Below are 18,670 nucleotides of genomic sequence, written 5' to 3' on the forward strand. Positions count from 1 at the left end.
ATTAATATTGTCACAATTTGTTTTGAATATTTGTATTGGTGTGAAAGAACCGTCGTTTATTAACCATGTCAACACTTATAGAATAAAATATCCAATATTTTACATGTACATTTTTTGTTCATTGTCAAAAAGCTATAATTAGTCGTAGTGATGCAAAGCAGTTATCTCATATTTATGCCGTCCATCTCACTTCCGGTTCAACATGATAAGAACTTAATGATAAGAAAACAAGGCTTCACAATAAGAGTCATTTACAATAACGGACATCAACAGCTGCTAAAACGATACATAAACCCACCATATTTATACATTTCTCGTACAAAATCGGCCTCGGCGAACATCTCGTAGCATTTTGTGGTAAGGATTGTCCCACTGAATCACGTTTGCCCGGCAATATTTCACAATAGACTTTTATATCGAAAGGGGGAAAAAAGAAAAACATTGAACATCTTCTCGAAAAACGAGATTCACATCCGGGCCGGGGGAGGATTTATGTTGCTGTCGTCTCACTGCTGTGTGTGTTACCTCTGTCAGCTGGGCTTACATAAAAAGATACACCTCTGTAAACTTTGATTGTACCGACGACAACATCCCTACGTTTTTGACGGCCGAACAAATCACAACAATGGGGTTCAAAGTGACTGTGAGCGCTGCCAGGAGGGCAACGAGGACGATGTGGCTGCTGATGCTGGTGAGCCTGTCTGTGTGCGTGTGTGTTTGCAGAGCATCATCTCCAGAGGAGGACAGTGCCATGGAGAACATCGTCACCGAGAAGAAGGCAGAGGAGAGCCACAGGCAGGACAGCGTGGACCTGCTCATCTTCATCTTGCTCCTCACCCTCACCATTTTGACAATCTGGCTGTTCAAACACCGGCGATTCAGGTTTTTGCACGAAACTGGCCTGGCGATGATTTATGGTGAGAACCCCCACATGAGATGACTGACTGAGTGATCTCATCTGTGCAATCAATGACCCCCCTTTGCAAAAAATATATCGATTGCCTTATGTTAGACTGGAAGATTTGCCTTTGTAAATATGGTTCCTTGTTACAAAGTCCATGTTGAATTAAATTAGAAATGCTTGGATACAAACTTTGCTAAAGATGAATAGACCTGTGTATCCTTTGTGCCTTTTATTTTATCCCCAGTACTAATGTGACTTAATAATATGTTAGATAGCTTGGAGCATCAGCCTAATCTATTTACTGGCCAGTATACTGCACATGAATATAAACTTTCTGTAAGAACCACCTCAACATTTAACTATTTAACGTGGTCCCAAGGATACCATCAAAGCTTGTAATATTGATCTCACTCTGTACATTCCCTCTCTGGTGAGAGAAACGTGTAGAAAATAACAGCTTTTTCTTTCTCTTCCACCACACTGTTCTCTCCGCTCAGGGGTACTGGTTGGTGTTGTCCTGCGTTACGGCATTCATGTTCCACGAGACATCAGCAACGTCACCCTGAGCTGCCCTGTAAACTCTAGCCCTGCCACCCTGCTGGTGAACGTCAGTGGCAAGTTCTACGAATACACCCTGAAAGGAGAGATCAATGCCAATGTGGATGAGGTGCAGGACAATGAGATGCTGCGCAAGGTAGAGACTAAGTATAAAGGCATAAAGCCACTTTCTCACATGGAATCCATAACACTGCTGGATAAAAAATAGCCAGCAAGCAAATGGCCACAACTGAGCTAGATGTCATTATGTCACTGACTCCTGTCTGTGTAAAACCAGGAAATGTCTAATATTTAAAGTCATTTCATTGTTAATTTGTTATTGATCATTTATGCATGTAATTATGTTAATGAGGCCACCCATGGTGAAACTAATTGTTCTCTCACCACTATGGTGAAACTAAGTATGCTAATTATGAGTGTCGTGGCCACGGCCATGATGAATACAGTCAGCAGTGACGTTAGAGGTAGTATAATTTAATTTTTCTTAGAATCATGTTGGAGGGCCGCAGTGGTGTCAAACACCAGGACAAACCTAATGCTACTTTACCCTGGTTCAAAGTTGAATGTTTTTAGAACATGGGCATCCACTTGAGATATTGGTGTATGAAATAGATTAGATTAGATGTTATGGTCCCAGCCAGAGGAGATTGTTTTCACTGCCCGTTCAACACAAAAACACAGTAGCATAAAACACAGCAATGTAAAGGTTAAGACAATACATAGAATTTCCATGAATACATCCATACCGCCCAGCACACAACATTGTCAGTGGCAGTTTTTTTAATGCTGCAATAGCAGAGTGGACAACATAAAACTCCTGCAAATGATAGCTTTTTCCATTTTAAAGTCCTGCTGTATAACTCTAACCTATAATCTAATACCTATTCCACAATCTCTGAATGCTATAGAGTCTGAACTACACCTCCCGAAATCTGAGTAACGGAAGATGGCATTTCTGTTCTCGAAAATATATTTTAAAATATTATTTCTGATAAGCAGCAATATATATGCTTAGATGATTTTCTATTAATATTAGGGTAAATGGGCACAACTGTAAAAACAAACCGGAAGTGGAGAGGAGGCTTCACATCTGTTTTATCGCTTCTCATGCTGGATACTCACGATTAGAACTTCCGTTTCCCAGACTGTATGACGGGAGCATTTGCAAATTGTGGGAGACAACAGTCTGGCCACGCAAGACTAAGATGGCTGTAATGTGAAGCAATGATTTAGGGGATGATCAGTGTGTCATTTGCTATTGTGAGTGCTAGGCATGTGTTGGCCATGTCATTCATGTCTGAGATCTTTGGAAGACGGGCTGAATTAATGCTTTGTACAGTAGTAGGACCAAGAGGTGGTGGGCAACATACTGCTGAGCTTATGGATAACAACATGGAGTCTTTGCTGGGATCATAATGGCTAGAAGATGTGTTGATCAAAACAGAGTTTATTGTCAATACTAAATTGTGACTAGACGTCTAAATAGTTACAAGCTGGTCTTTAGTTAAAGGAGTAGTTCACCCCCAAAATGACTTTTTTTCTATTGATTACTCATGCCATGGAGAGTAGAGTTCAATAATATTTTTAGTTTTTTGTCGCATTCCTAAGACAAAAATGTGATAACAATAAATTTACCCCCATTCGTTCCGGATGGGGACCCGTTTCGAAACGGGTCCCCATCCGGAATGAATGGGGGTAAATTTACTCAAATCAATTTTTTGTCTTAGGAATGCGACAAAAACCAAAAAATATTATTGACTCTCCATGGCATGAGTAATCAATAGAAAAAAAGTCATTTTGGGGGTGAACTACTCCTTTAATTATTATGACACCTATTTGATCCTGTGGGGGAAATTTAGTTCAGCTTCACCCAGCTGATTGCTGCCCAAGTGGTCAGACCTGAGTGCAGGGGAGCAGCAGTTGCTCAGGGACACATTGCCGGGCCGGGACTTTCTGTTTCCCATGGTGTCTCCAAATCGGGGCTCACCTCAAATATTCAAATATTTGGATGCTCATTCAACAGGTTGCTATTCAAATAAGTGGCGACTGGCAAGACAAGTGGCATCTGCTTTGAATATGATTCTATGGCTGTTTTAGCTAGTGTAGTGTAGAAATGACTGTCTGGGGTTGTTGTTGTTCCCTTTTGCTAAACAACCTTTATAAGGCCTTTATAAATGTTTCACCTCTATGAAACAAAACTGCTTCACAACATAAGAACTACGTTGTTGTTGTTGTAACTGAGAGATTCGCTGTATATAGTCTAAGTAGGTTCTGTGTATATTTAATTAGATAATAATATAGTGTGTGATTCAGTGAATCACACACTAAAGCCCTTTGCACACAGGACAGTTGTGTTTTTTTCGTTTGCGTCATGAATAAAACGCATTGGATTTGGTGTGCAAGGCTGTGCGGAATCGGCGCTGCGGATCCAAAAAGGAGTCATAAAAGGAGTGATGAGTTTTTTACCGCATGCGACAAGACACACAAATCGAACTGGGTTCGATCGAGAAAAAAACGCACGGCGGCAGCCACTCGTCGCACGGCTAATTCGGAGCCGGTGTGCATGAGGTCATAGAGAATCATTGTTTTCTTTACAAAAAATTATATTGTCCGTTTTATCCGTGCGGTTAAACGCGCCTGTGTGCAAAGGGCTTAACTCTTTTGAAGCAGTTTATTGGTGAATTGTTCAGTCAACAAGCAAAGCCTAGTTTACAGTAACTTAATGCTTGTCTAAATTGACATACCGTAGTCATATTTACGGTAACTACTTCATAAGAACAATGTTGGTGTAACAGATTTGCAGACAAATATATTTTTACATGCACAGATTAACAACAACAATGCAGCTTTTATGAGTTGCCATTTCCTGATTTTACACAGAAAAGATGCATTCAGCTTTGTGTTTTATTAATATGGAACACCGCTTACAGTACAGTACTGACCTTCTGCGGAAATAACAATCTCACTGCAAAGAGCATTGATTTAATTTATTCGCTTGCAAAATGTGCAGAATGTTCAAAGCGGGAAAAAATAATAATAATCGGGACAGCCTTAGTTTTACACACTGATCATTGGTCTTTTAGTTGATATTGCAAAGCCAGGATGAATGATGGTGATGCGATTCAAAAGTGACTGACTGTGATTATTTTTTATCTTTTAAATTTGAATGAGTTGACATCCATTTGCCTTCGCAAAGAAACTGTCCTCATTTTGTGTGATTTAGTTTAACTGTCACAAACTATGTTGCCATGCACTTGTTTTATGTGGCAGCTGCCTCCTTAGAAGTGCCAGACTTTGATGATGCAAAGATCAAAGCCATGTAAAAAAAAGGAGAAAAAAGAAAAGAAAAAAATCCAAATATTTTGTCTGCTCCAGAATTAGCATTCAGTTTGCCTGCCCTGTGTCAATGTTTATTTTTCTTCTTCATTTTGTTACTTATTCTAATGATTTTGCACATTAATTCGCTACTGTTTATCTTGTTGTTTGTGTGACATAGGTGACCTTTGACCCAGAAGTGTTTTTCAACATCCTCCTTCCCCCTATCATCTTTCATGCTGGCTACAGCCTGAAAAGGGTATGGTATACAGGCACCGTATCTACTGCTGCACATAACCTTAACCATATTAATCCTGATGTTCCTATTTTGGGCATGGATGAAAATATTGAAAAACATTTCAACATTTTAGATTTTTCAAAATGAGCGCAAATAGCAGATCTACAACCTCACAGCGCATCGCAGTGTGACATTTTGGAGCTTGTTGATTGGCTATTTGCACTATTCGTTGTATGAAAACTGAAGTGTTTAATTATTTGCAAAAGCTAGCGCTAGCACACTATCATTGATCTCCAATCAGCATGATAACATCCACCTCTATCTTTCTTATTTTCAGTAAACTAAGTAATTGAAGCACAGAGTAACAGAGTTTACTTAGGTACTGGATAGCAGTATTGTGTGATATTATTAATTATAGTAGAGTATGTATGTATGCCTGGATATTAATCTTTTAAACTATTTCATCTTCCAGAGACATTTCTTCAGAAACATGGGTTCCATTCTTGCTTATGCCTTCCTGGGAACAGTCGTTTCCTGTTTCGTCATTGGGTAAGAGCTATGTTGTCTATAAAAATAAGGTTTCAGTCCTCTAGCCTCTGCATCAGTGATATTCAACTGGCGGCCCGCGGGCCAAATGCGTCCCCAGCAGATCTTTCTTGTGGCCCCTGGAGAACATTCCATATTCCAATGTAAAAATAAATGTAACAAATTATTGGATGGTTGGTTGTACAGGATGACCATTTTGAATGTTGCTAGGCAGCACAAGAGCTCAACAGATTCTGTTCTGAGTGCAGTTCAACCATCCATTTGAAACAATTTCTGGGTCTTGAGTGGATGTTGTCCATTTACCCCAAAGAAATGATTCACCTGGATTGTGTCCATCTTTGATCTTCTCCATCATCATTAACTTCAAGCACATCTTGTGCTCTTATCAGTCGGGTGCTCAAAACAAAAGCAAACTAGAAGCAGTGCTCTTCCGAGCACAGGTCTCCACCAGGCCACACAAATCGGCCTGTTATAGCGCCACCATGAGGCTGATTTAAAAAATGTGGGGCAGAGGTTCTGAATTAGCATCCAGGGAGTGTGTGTGCTCAGTTTGGCAGCGATCGGGCCAACGGCGCCGGAGATTAGCTGGTAACAACCAGGCCACACAAATCGGCCTGTTATAGCGCCACCATGAGGCTGATTTGAAAAATGTGGGGCAGAGGTTCTAGATTGGCATCCAGGGAGTGTGTGTGCTCAGTTTGGCAGCGATCGGGCCAACGGTGACTGAGATTAGCTGCTCACAAACTGCGAGGACGCACGGACGCACGCACGGACGGACGGACGCACGCACGCACGGACGGACGGACGGACGGACGGACGGAGGGGAAAACATACTCTCCCTCAGCCTTCGGCTGGTGGAGACAAAAACCTTTCATTCATACTAACATGTAAACACTTCACCTTGCCTGCCTTAAATACTCTTGCCGCAAAGACGCTTGCCGCAAAGAACACAGAACATGTCCATTGTTGTGTCTTATCGGACATATAGCGAACAACAAACGGCGAAACGGTTAACCATGAACATTTTCGTTTCTGTTCTGTTGTCATTGTTGTTGATTTTACAATTGTGGACCACTGCCTGATCTAGTTGAATACCCCTGCTCAACATTCTGTGAACGATATGCAACACCTAGAATTTAGAGGTTCTGTGCTGAAGTGGAATGCATATATAGTACAATACATATTTAGTAGTATGTCAATGTACTGGATTGATTGACATCAGAGAGGATCATGTGTCTATAGATGATATGCTAAGGTACCTGTGGTTTCTCTATATTTCAGGTTGATGATGTATGGCTGTGTGACGCTAATGAAGAAGATGGGCCAGCTGGGCGGGGACTTTTTCTTCACAGACTGTCTGTTCTTCGGGGCCATTTTGTCGGCCACAGACCCTGGTGTGTATGCTGGGCCTCACACGCTTGAACCGGGCTAGTCCCAGTTGTCCAACGTCCCAGCGATCTTCATCCCATTCATGCGTTTATCGCGCGCTTGCCCAGGCCATAAATATAACGATTGCATTCACCACAGCTTCGTAACTCGCGCGGCGCTCCGCCGGCCACGTGGCCCTGGCCCGCTCTTCGCGGGCACTCGCGCCTGCGGCGCTCGGGCGCGAAGAGCAGGACCAAGGTCCGCTGGCCTTCGCGTCGCTTGCAATGTCGTGGACAATAATTACAGTCGGACGTTGGACAACTGGGACGTTGGACAACTGGGATTTTCCCGCTTGAACCACATTGACCCTGACATCTCTTTAGCCCCAGATGAAAATTCTCAAAAATAACCTTGGCAGGCATATTTATACGCTTAATTCAGATTCATTCACCGGTGTTGCACGGGCGAAAATAGAAGATCGATAGGCTCACACAAGCGTTGTGAACTTGTAGATCAGTTATTTTCTTCAGGCTTAAGTCGAAACTTTAAAAGCCATAAACAGAAAGATGTGAAAGCAGCACCACATAACCGTCGACAACATGTCGGAGGTGATTTATACTTAGTTGAGCGCCAGTGTTGTGCACAGAAGGAGAACAAAAAAAGCATTTCCATTGCACGAGACGTCATGCAACCAAGGAGGATAAATCAGGTACTACAGTTTGGATCCATTCCAATAACGGAGGCCAATGCAGAACTATATCACACATGCATGTTCCTGTTTGTGTTGCAGTGACGGTCCTGGCCATCTTCAATGAGCTGCAGGTGGACGTGGACCTGTACGCCTTGCTATTTGGAGAGAGCGTCCTCAACGACGCCGTGGCCGTAGTGCTGTCCTCGTAAGTCCTCTTGTGCACATTGTATTGCGGCAGCGAGTCTGCTTATCCCACCTCGACCCCATGTCACTGTTGGAGTCTTTAATGTCAGCAAGCTGCATCTGTTGGTTTAGATCAGTGGTTCTCAACCTGTGGGTCGGGACCCCCAGGGGGGTCCCCAAATTATTTTGGGGGGTCCCCAGATGATTAACTTAATGTGCAATGTTATTTTCTCACTCAACAGTAAACAAACCAACACAAAGTTTAAGTGTATAGATGGTATCTGTATGTTTTTAAAGTGTCAATTTAGCACTTTAATACCTCTAAAACAGGGGTGGGCAATAATTTTTTCCATGGGGCCACATGAACAACAGAAAATATTATGGAGGGCCGGGCCAAAAGGCAGTGCTCCCTGCAAACTAAACACACAGCTTTACCTCCTCCGACGAAATAAATACATTCGGCATCGACTTTTCTTTTTTTTAGCCACTTTAGCCATTTTTGATGGGTAAGGCAAGGCAGGTTGTCTTGACTTGTGACCAGTCTGACCACCTGCTTGTTATTGAGACAACATCCAATGATCACGCACACGTGCTGATGTACGCATTGCGTCCATATGTACGTGAATGAAAAACTTCAAAATAAAAGAAATGCAGCTTTAGTCCATGCTTGAGGTCAAATTTGAAATTAACCCTACAAGGGCTGGTCAGAGTGAACCAAAACCCCCCCGGACCGCACAATGCCCAGGTCTGCTCTAAAATGACAAATTAAACATTGGCCAAATTGTCAAAGTGGAAATTGTGAAAATAGCCGATCTACATGCTCACAACACCTCGCAATAGAACCGTGTTATACAAAATGTAATGCCTCAACTCTTCTGCTCGTCAGGGTGGGGGGGGTCTCCAGTTAAAATATGATTATTTTGGGCGTCGCGGCCTGAAAAGGTTGAGAACCACTGGTTTAGATAAGGTCATCTGAGCTGCCACCGTACTGGTCTTGTGGAGATGGCGCGAGTGTGAGTCATGCGTTTTGTATCGATTTGACCGGTGACCTTTTTGGTAACGTGATATCAGCTGCTCATTAACAGTGTGGGACGTGTGTCTGTCTGCCCTCCAGGCTAACGCCCATCGCTCTGTCTCCCCTTCTGTGTGCAACTCTGCTGTTATTTCCCGCAGAATTGTTATTTATTATGGCAAGCACAGCGGGGCACGACCCGCCCCCGGAGCGATCAGTCACTGGGGAGAGGGTGCGGAGGAGACTTTGACCACGCCCCGGAACGGCTGTACCAAGTAGAGCATGGCAGTGTGTGTCTCTGCAGTGCCTTCAGATAAACAGAACACATCACCAGCCATGTAATCCCAAGTAGAGGACTTTTTGGAATGCTATCTTCCTGCCTCTAATTAACCTGATGGCCAAAAGAAACATAAGAGCACAGACAAAGGGACAGGACAGGACTCGATACTGATTATTGTTTGGCGACAGTCCCCTAAAAAGTGCCTGGTGATTTGTTACTGTATGTGTCTGAGACTGAGACTGCAGAATGTTAATAATCCCTGTATAGAAGCCAACCCGATTCAAATATCTTTGCTTTAGTTGACTTAGCAGCCAGATGGATGGGGTTTGTCAAATAGTAAAATGACTTGCAGAATCAGAACATATTAGTATATGGAAGTCAATTTGGCACGTATCCTCGATGAGTGACAGTTTAGCTAATATTAACTGACTTGTCCTGATGACGAGAACCGCCTCCATCTGGCTTTGAAACAAGATTAATCGCAAATATTGATTTTCCTGGTTACAAGCATGGTGCAGCCCTCTTGCTCCATTCCTAATGCTGCACACCTCTGCCTGCTACTCTGTTTACTCTCAGTCCCCAGCCTCCCTGCTCTGATCGCTTGTGCTGAGTTTTCGAGTGACACCTAAGGTCTCCTGAGAGTCCCAGTCTCAAGAGGCCATAGGTTCTTTTGCTATGTGAATCTCAAGAGAATGTGATAGTTCCTCTACCGAGGGTTATGTTGCTCAGGGGTGTCCGGGTGGTGCCGGGGACAAGTTCCCACCCGCCACCGCGGGAACCAGACATGTGCACACATAGACATCAAAGGGTGCTTGAGCCCCTGCCCTTTTTATACGTCTGTAAAAAGTACCCTCTCTAGACCATGAATGCAGTTTTTACTATGGTGAAAGAATTGCAAACGCCCTCTTTCCATGCCATATCTGAAGGCAGCATTCAAGAGAATTGCCTTGTTCAAACTCTCCTGAACTTGAATGCAGCATCTTATGTTGAAAGAATTGCCCTCACTGTCCAGAAATCCACACCACATCTCCAATATTGCCTTTTTTATGCTTAGTTTAGTTTGTTATGAAGTACCGAAAATAGCCGACCTCCAAGCTCAGCTGCTATTTTCAATATTTTCCCCACAAGGCCCTTTTAGAAATTTCAGCCCCTGCCTCTCTAACATTCTCTTCACGTCGCTGGCGGAAACTAGTGGTTTGAATCCTCTACAGTGCATCCGGCTTAGCCAGGCGCTGCAACTAACACAGTTGCCCGTGTCTGCAGGTGGGAAGCCAGGCAGGGAAGGCGATCTCTGTTGTTGTGTTAGTTGCTGTGTAGTGACTCCAACAGGTTGGTCAGAGAGCACCTGTTTGGGAGGGGGAGGTACTAGACGGGATAGCGTGTTCCTCTGCATGCGTTACGCCCTCCCGGTGAAACTCCTCACTGTGGGGTGGAATGAAGCGACTGGTGACTCAATGTGTATCATCGGAGGAGACATGTGGTCGTCTACGCCGCTGGTTCTAAAGCAGTGGGTCGGGAACCATTTGTGGGTCGCGGACACATATATATATATATATTCTTTTGCATTTTGTATTTTTGTATCCTACATTTTGTTTTGAATTATTATTATTATTATATATAAAAAAACATTCCCAACATTCCCAATTTTATCAGTAATTTCATGAAGAAAGAAAAATAAATTAGAAACGTCTAAGAAGTAGTGAAAATAGCTCATCTGATATCTGCTATTTTCACTAGTTCGGGTCCCGGGCAAAGGTCTAATCTCTCTTTTGGGTCTCGAGATAAAAACTTTGGGAACCACTGGTCTACTACACCCTCCAACATGACCAACTGTGTGTGGTTAAATTGGGATAACTACTATATTGGGGGGGGGGGGGGGGGGGGGTTCCCAGAACGGAGGCATTTTTGTTGTCTGTGAAGGCCCTCTCATTAGAAACAGAGAGACGGTTTTGAAATTCAGATTAAGAGCCCTAAAATACAAACAGGCTGACATTGATGAATTATGCAGTCACATGCAAAGCTGTTTACTTAGTAAGGATGCTGCCGGCACATCATGCAAATACTTTCTACATTACATGATGTGGTAATTGCAGACCTCATTTATTAGGTTTTACATGCTATCACATGTAAAAACATTGTTGGCATCGTTACCCCATTCATCATGTATTATTTGGTTATGCTTCCAAGTACTTTGCATTCGCAAACAAGATTGCTTTTAGTTTAGCTTGTCCGCTGCTAAAATGTTGTTGTGTCCTTCCAGGTCTATAGTGGCATACCAACCAGCGGGGGACAACAGTCACACCTTTGAGGTCATGGCTATGCTCAAGTCCTTTGGGGTCTTCCTAGGGGTCTTCAGTGGTTCGTTTGCTCTGGGAGTAGCCACCGGGGTCTCCACAGCACTCATATCCTTTTCCCTGCTGTGACATTTTCATTAATAATCATCCACCAGATCATATTTACAATTCATGATTATGATTAACAGGGACGTGCTGGGCCCCTGATTCAGCCCGGGAAAAAGAGTTGGAGAGGCCCTCATTGCGCGCTATAGAGAGAGATCTCTCTCCATAGCGCTGCTGCTACTCAAAGATTTGCCATTTCAGATCATGACAAGTGACAAGCCAGTGGGCCAATTACATGAGTTATATTTTGTCGTTGTCGGGTGGAAACCTTGTATGTCCAAGACCGTTTGTTTTGTATTTATCATTTTAAAAATGATTTAAACTAGTGAAAACAGCCGATCTACAAGCACACAACGCCTCGTGGTGCGAGGCGTTGTGTGCTTGTAGATCGGCTGTTTTCACTACTTTTGTGCAAACAGTTTAATTTTTTACTTTTGTGCAAACAGTACATTTTTTTCCTAATGGCCGGCCGGGAATGAACCGGCCGTTCGGGAGTTGTCCCTGATGATTAAATATGTCTGACGGCGCATTCATTATTCATCTATTGCCTTGAAGGTGGTCTACCTGTGTTGGACCATAGCAGGTGCAGCTTGTTTGTGTACAAGGCGTGTATTGTTGAGGTCCTTGACCAGTGTCTTTACGTGACCAAGTTCACCAAACTGAGGGATTTCCCGCTGTTGGAGACGGCATTATTTTTCCTCTTGTCCTGGAGCACATTCCTACTGGCTGAGGCCTGCGGCTTCACAGGTAACACATACTGTACACACACATGCACAAAAACACATATACATACTAGGGCATTCAGCAAATATTCGAATATCAAAGTCACTATTCGACGTTGTTCACCGAAGTCGAATATTCGCCTTTTTTGGCAATGCCCCTGGTGGATGAATTTGTTAATGCTCTATACCAGGGGTTCTCAAACCTTTTTAGGCCATGACCCCCAAAATAAACATATTTGAACTGGGGACCCCCACCCTGACAAGCACTTGGAATTGTAGGTATTACATTTAATGTGACTCAGTTCCACAGATAAATATTGTGAAAATAGCAGATCTACATGCTCACAACGCCTCGCGTTTTGCGAGGCGTTGTGAGCATGTAGATCGGCTATTTTCACAATGTTCGCCTCTTGCTTACTTGACAGTTTGGCTAGTCCTGTCGAATATTCGACTATTCGAATACTTTGAGGTTGAATAATTTGAATACTAAAAATCGCTATTCGTGAATGCCCTAATACATACAGTATATATTATACACAAACATCAACACACCCTAAAATGCACATTCAAACCGTAACCATGAAAAACAAAACACAGAAAATCCACACATGCACGTGCAACAACATATACGCACAAACACATGATGGTTATCTGTGAAGTTCACATCTGTCTGTTCTGGTGCAGTAAAGCACCATGGGTAGAGATTAGAGAATGACACTCTCAGGCACCTTTTCCACCAAAATAACTGGTTCCATTCTAGATTATTGGAACCATGGCGCTTTCATGGAACCAGCCTAGGTTGACGGTATACATTTGTGATTGATTTACTGTGTATCTCTCCTCTCCATGTCTGTGTCTCTTAACCTTTGTGCTTCAGGTGTGGTGGCAGTTCTGTTCTGTGGAATCACCCAGGCCCACTACACCTTCAACAACCTGTCACCAGAGTCCCAGGACAGAACTAAACAGGTCTGACCGGAGCAGCGGCCAAATCACCACTGATACAGTTTTCATTGTGTTGGGGTTGTAGTCAATCAATGGAAATTGAAATGTCTTTTTGTGTGTGTGTTGTGTTGCAGTTGTTTGAACTCCTGAACTTCTTGGCTGAGAACTTTATTTTCTCCTACATGGGCCTGGCTCTGTTCACCTTCCAGAACCATATCTTCAATCCCATGTTCATCGTTGGAGCCTTCGTATCCTTGCAAAAAAGTATGGCTTTGTTAAACTGAATGGGTGGTAGTCAGTGTACGGATTTTATGATATTTTAAGCTACAATCCGGGATCGATTGGATGGCACTCAAGGGTAACGTACTTGCCTACCACAGCAGAGTCTAGAATCCGTTTTCTTCCTCCATTTGCTTGAAAATAAAATGTTTGAACATAGGTTTCCTTATGACAGTAACAATATGTCAAAGGCTATGCTCTGTTTTGTTTGTTGAAAGAGTGCTCCTTAACCACACCCCTCCTCAGCTGGCTGTGTTCCTGGGTAGAGCAGCCAACATCTACCCTCTCTCCTTCCTTCTCAATCTGGGACGACGCAACAAGATCAAATCCAACTTTCAGCACATGATGATGTTTGCTGGTTAGTGAAGATCATTACCATTTATTGAAAAAATAACGGTTAGGGAACAACCCTTTGTACAACCTCTCAAGCTTGTGAACTTGTAGATCGGCTATATTCGGTAAAAGATTTGAAAAATCAGTAGACCGATTTGGTCTATTTGCACTTTGCAGAATTGCCCTTGTCCTCCAGTTCCCCCAGCAGCCCCCATAACATAGAGCAGAGCCCATAAGCATATCGCTAGCCGCTATGCTATTTGTTGCATTTATGAATCTGTTAGATGTCATTACGCAGATCACAATTCGTCACGAAACCCTATATACCAGGAAACTGAAATTAAATTTGTGTACTGACTTTCACCAGGACTGCGTGGGGCAATGACCTTTGCCCTGTCCATCAGAGACACGGCTACCTACGCCCGTCAGATGATGTTCACCACCACCTTGCTGGTAGTCTTCTTCACGGTGTGGGTTTGCGGAGGAGGCACCACCCAGATGCTGTCCTGCCAGCACATAAGGTATGGACCTGTCCTTCAGCCGAGGTCGAAGCAAAAACACTGGCCAAATTCTGTTAACTGACTATTCAGATGGATCTTGGTATGTTGTCAATCACAGGAAAGGTTGCTGCTCTGTACATTTTAAATACTTTGCTGTGATTGTCTAAAGTCCAAAACCACACACATCCTGTATTGGACAAATCTTTAGCAAAGTACCATTTTACCCTGATGTGGTGGAAGCCCAGTTGTCAGCAGTGTGTGATAGAGTAATGTGTGAGATGTTTCTATTAGACTATGGTTGATGTTACCTTAATGGTTAAAATAAGAGAATTGAAAACAAAAGACCACCATAATAAAGTTCTAGTATGAAGACTGATTGATTATTTTCTTCTTTTTTTACAGAGTGGGAGTCGATACAGACCTAGATAACCCTGTGAGGAAAGCACTTGTGAAATATTTAATTCTCTCATATTTTAACCACTGTCGGTACAAAATACCAACTGAGAACTATGTTTTGTATTTTTTTTAAAGGTGAGTATCACTGAGGGTTCAGAGAGACGGAGCACCAAACAGGAGAGTGCTTGGCTGTTCAGGATCTGGTACAACTTTGACCACAAGTATCCTTTGGTGTATACTCTATATAGCTCGTTTACACAATGTTTCAACACATCATCCTTTTGTTTCAGAGAGATATCAAAACAGCTTTTTTCCACTTTATTATGAGGCTTAGTATTCTGAGTCTAATATATTTAGCTGCCCCCCCTTTTTAACTGTCTGTGAGTTAATTAGAATTGACAACGTCTTGACTGAAGGTAAGTAAAGGACTCTCCGCTGGTGTAGTTCACTGTTGCAGACAACAGAGGGCGCGCCAACAAATACAACCCCTAAAACCAACAGCTTGCTTTATCAACCATAATTCACTGGGCGGCCATGTTTCCATTTTGCATTGAAAAACGGGGTGGCAATGGGGTGGCATTTCATTAACTTAATGGCAAGATGGCCACCATATGAATATGGTCTACAGGCAGTGTTGTTGCATTCAATTTACTTTTTATGGATTTGATCTGGAAACTCTAAGAATGACAAGAGATAGGAATATTGGATGAGACATTTTTATTACCAGTTTAGTCATTTTTCATGCAAGTTTCTGATAAACTGTCCACTCTCTCGCAATGCTCTCTTCGCTGTAGACATTCCTTGACTCTAGCCCCCTCTCCAGTTACCTGAAGCCCATCCTGACCCACAGTGGACCCCCTCTCACAGCCACCCTGCCTGCCTGCTGTGGCCCCCTAGCCCGCTGCCTCACCAGCCCTCAGGCCTACGAGGTTAGACACTAAATCAAAACCGCAACAGTTAATCCAACTCATCTTTTTAATCTATTATAAACCAAAAATCTATTTGAAAACAAACAAAAAAAGAGTTTAAAAAATACCTGATCCACAGTCTCGCAATGCGGCGTGACATGTTGGGAGCTTGTAGATCGATGAGCGATGTTTTTGCACGTAATGTAATTCTACATTTGCTTCTTAGTGTTAAAATGAATGCGTAGTGTTAACACTTGGGATGCCTAACATGTTTGGCAACGATTCCCAAACGTTAACATGGTAACCAACAGCCCTCGTGCTGGAGTTAAGGAAAAAAAATCCCATGATGCCTCGCGAAAGACACTTCCGTCAACTTCCGTTCGGGCATTCACTTGTATTCATTCTGGCTGCAGAAACATGGATATTTCTCCGCTTCTTTTCCCATATCATGCGTTTGGTCAAAGCGGCCTGTTTTCTATGGACCATAACTTAGTTACACACGGATCATCACGTTGTATTTTTTCTTCTCCGTGTGAAAGAAAATACTTTTGCGGCCGTGCATGGAGCCATCAAAAATCAGGTAAATACAATAGGAAAAAACCTTGGAAGTTAATGGCAAAACTATGGCAGTATAAGTATTAAGATTGTTAATCCAGCATTTAATCCCTTCTCAGTGTTATACCTAGAGATTATTTATTCCCAACACCAAGACCAGCACACGTACATTTACAGGCCATACTTGCAGCAAAAATAACAGCAGAACATACACTCACAGTGTCTATCTCTCTCTCCATTTCCAACCCTTTCTCCCCGCCAGAATGAATGCCAACTGAAAGACGACGACTCGGACCTCATCCTGACGGACGGTGACATCAACCTGACCTACGGCGACATCACGGTCAGCACAGACGCCACAGGCGCCCACACCACCAGCGCCGCTGGCGGCAGGCTAGCGGGCTCCACCACAGCCGAGGACCTGGATCGGGAGCTGACGTACGGTGACAGTGAGCTGGTCATGCGGGGCACACGCCTGGTGCTGCCCATGGACGACTCGGAGCCGCCCTTCTCAGACCCCCATCACCGCTTGCGGAAGTGAGGGAGAATTTACGGGCCCGTCCTTGGCCCAGGCGCCCTCCCCCCCACCCCCAACAGGACCACCGTACCACTCGCCCAGCCAGCACGCGGAGAAGAAAACTGATCTAAAGACTATGTCTATGACACAACTCTTTCTCTTTCACTTGTTTCACTCTTCTTTCGTCCGTACCTTGCCTCATCCCTACTTCTGTTTGTTGGCACCTTGCATCATCCATACTTTCTTTCCATCTTTGTCCCTGTCTTTCCTTATCACTTGTTCACACACTCGTCTTCTCAGTTTTCATTCCCTGTAGTGGATAATAATCATGCTTTCTACCTCATTCGTTTCTACAGTTTGCCATCTGGCATCACTGTAATGCAGTCTATTGTTGGATTGATTTTATTTTTCATTCGAAAATACCTTTCTTTTTTAATATTAGGTTTAATGCGCCTGACAGCGTGGCAATCACTTTAAAAGTAGCATTGCATAAAAGTTTAGAAGCATGCATCGGTCTACAGTATATAATTGCAGTCCAAGTACCTACTACCAACCACTAGTTCAATGTTTATCACTTGAGTACTATACTTTGATGTGCATGCAAAAATACTCTTCGGTTGTTTTATATGCGTGGGAGGTCGAGGGATTTTAGGAATTGGGTCTGACCCTGAATGTGGCTGCCTTCTCTTATGTTCGTCAGACGGCGTGACCAGAGTCTCGCCGACCCGGTGGCTGAGCATAACTGTACATTCGGTTACAATCAAGTGCCTGCCGGCTGTAGTTTTAAGCCTGGCAACTCATCCCGGACCACCTCTGTTGAGCAGAGTGCAGTTCAGAATGGGCTGTCATGCTGTGGTAGATTCTCTCCTCAAACAGACTCCTCCGTCCATATGGTAGCATCCTGCTCCTTCAGCATAGGGCAGTGCTGTTCATCTGTAGATGGCTCGTAAAAATGCAACAACACTGATTCAGTGTACAGGTAACCCCGGCAGCGTGCGCTTTCGATCTCATCCCAATGACCTTTGACTGTGACCTAGAGAGGGAATTTACACCTTATTTTAGAACCTGATGTCGCTCACAGCAGAATGAAGGGCTGTCATTTTGATTCCGAGATCCAGTCTTAACGAAACTGGTGCCACTTTTTTTCCTACATTTGCCATTCTGTGATGAAAAAAAGAAAAAAATGCAGATTATGAAGTTTTCTCAACTTTTTGCAACATTTGCTTTAGTCCCATAAACTCAATCCCCATTTGTCATAGACATTTAGCATTTTGTGTACATTTTGATAAAACTGTTATAGGACTATATTTGTGAATGTCCAGAGTGTAGAATCAGATTTTTCTCATGAATTGATATCTGAAAGTCACATTTTGGATATATGGATTTGATATTGCTGAATACTGTACTGACAGTAGTACCATATTTGCACACAGTTTATTTGTGGGCATGATTTCAAAACATTTGAACAATGTCCATCTACGTGTTATTTGATTGATACACATTGTTACGAGAGGTTAAACGGTCAGGAAATTGTTATGTGCAACAGGCAAAGTTTAAAGTATATTTATTTATTTTCTTTCTTGGCTGTGAATTTACGTGCAATTTACCTTTTTAGTGCAACTACTGCCACAGTTGCTGTAGGGTACATAAGCATCTGTGGTTGCCATATTATCCCTCCATGCACAGCCCAGACTTGCTTTTGATTCCTACAAGGTTCAGGCGGTCAATATAGCCAGACGATAGGTCAACACAATTTAGTCTAAGAACAGGGTTCTAATTTAAAAGTGAGCCAGGATAGCGTATGGAGGGAGATAAACAAGCTTCCTGGAATGTGGAAAAAGTTGATGGGGGGGGCTTTACGAGGAGAATAGAGGAGAAATAAATTAGAAAATGTTGAGGAGGAAGAGATGGTTTAGAATGCTTTTGTATGGGGGGGGGGTGGAAGGAGGAGTGGAATAGTGAATAGCTTTGCCTTCCACAGTGACATCTTCTGCTGTGCAGGAACTTCTAATAGAGTACTCACT

The 18,670-nt window shown here is 43.1% G+C and overlaps 1 protein-coding gene across 1 annotated transcript; it reads left to right on the plus strand.

The window, feature by feature from the left end:
- Positions 1-625: 625 nt before the first annotated feature.
- On the plus strand, positions 626-18,436 carry slc9a6a (solute carrier family 9 member A6a; the record flags this gene model as incomplete). Its single annotated transcript, XM_080745494.1, has 16 exons — positions 626-917; positions 1,402-1,598; positions 4,959-5,036; positions 5,488-5,564; positions 6,843-6,955; positions 7,720-7,825; positions 11,356-11,514; positions 12,075-12,241; positions 13,094-13,182; positions 13,293-13,406; positions 13,684-13,795; positions 14,138-14,291; positions 14,673-14,703; positions 14,802-14,887; positions 15,490-15,595; positions 16,392-18,436. 16 exons carry the CDS (start codon positions 626-628, stop codon positions 16,668-16,670), a joined length of 2,160 nt encoding a protein of 719 aa, XP_080601620.1. The 3' UTR covers positions 16,671-18,436.
- Between the last annotated feature and the right edge of the window lie 234 nt (positions 18,437-18,670).

This window comes from Nannobrachium achirus (assembly GCF_963921795.1).
Source record: "Nannobrachium achirus genome assembly, chromosome: 17".
NCBI classification, from domain to species: domain Eukaryota; kingdom Metazoa; phylum Chordata; class Actinopteri; order Myctophiformes; family Myctophidae; genus Nannobrachium; species Nannobrachium achirus.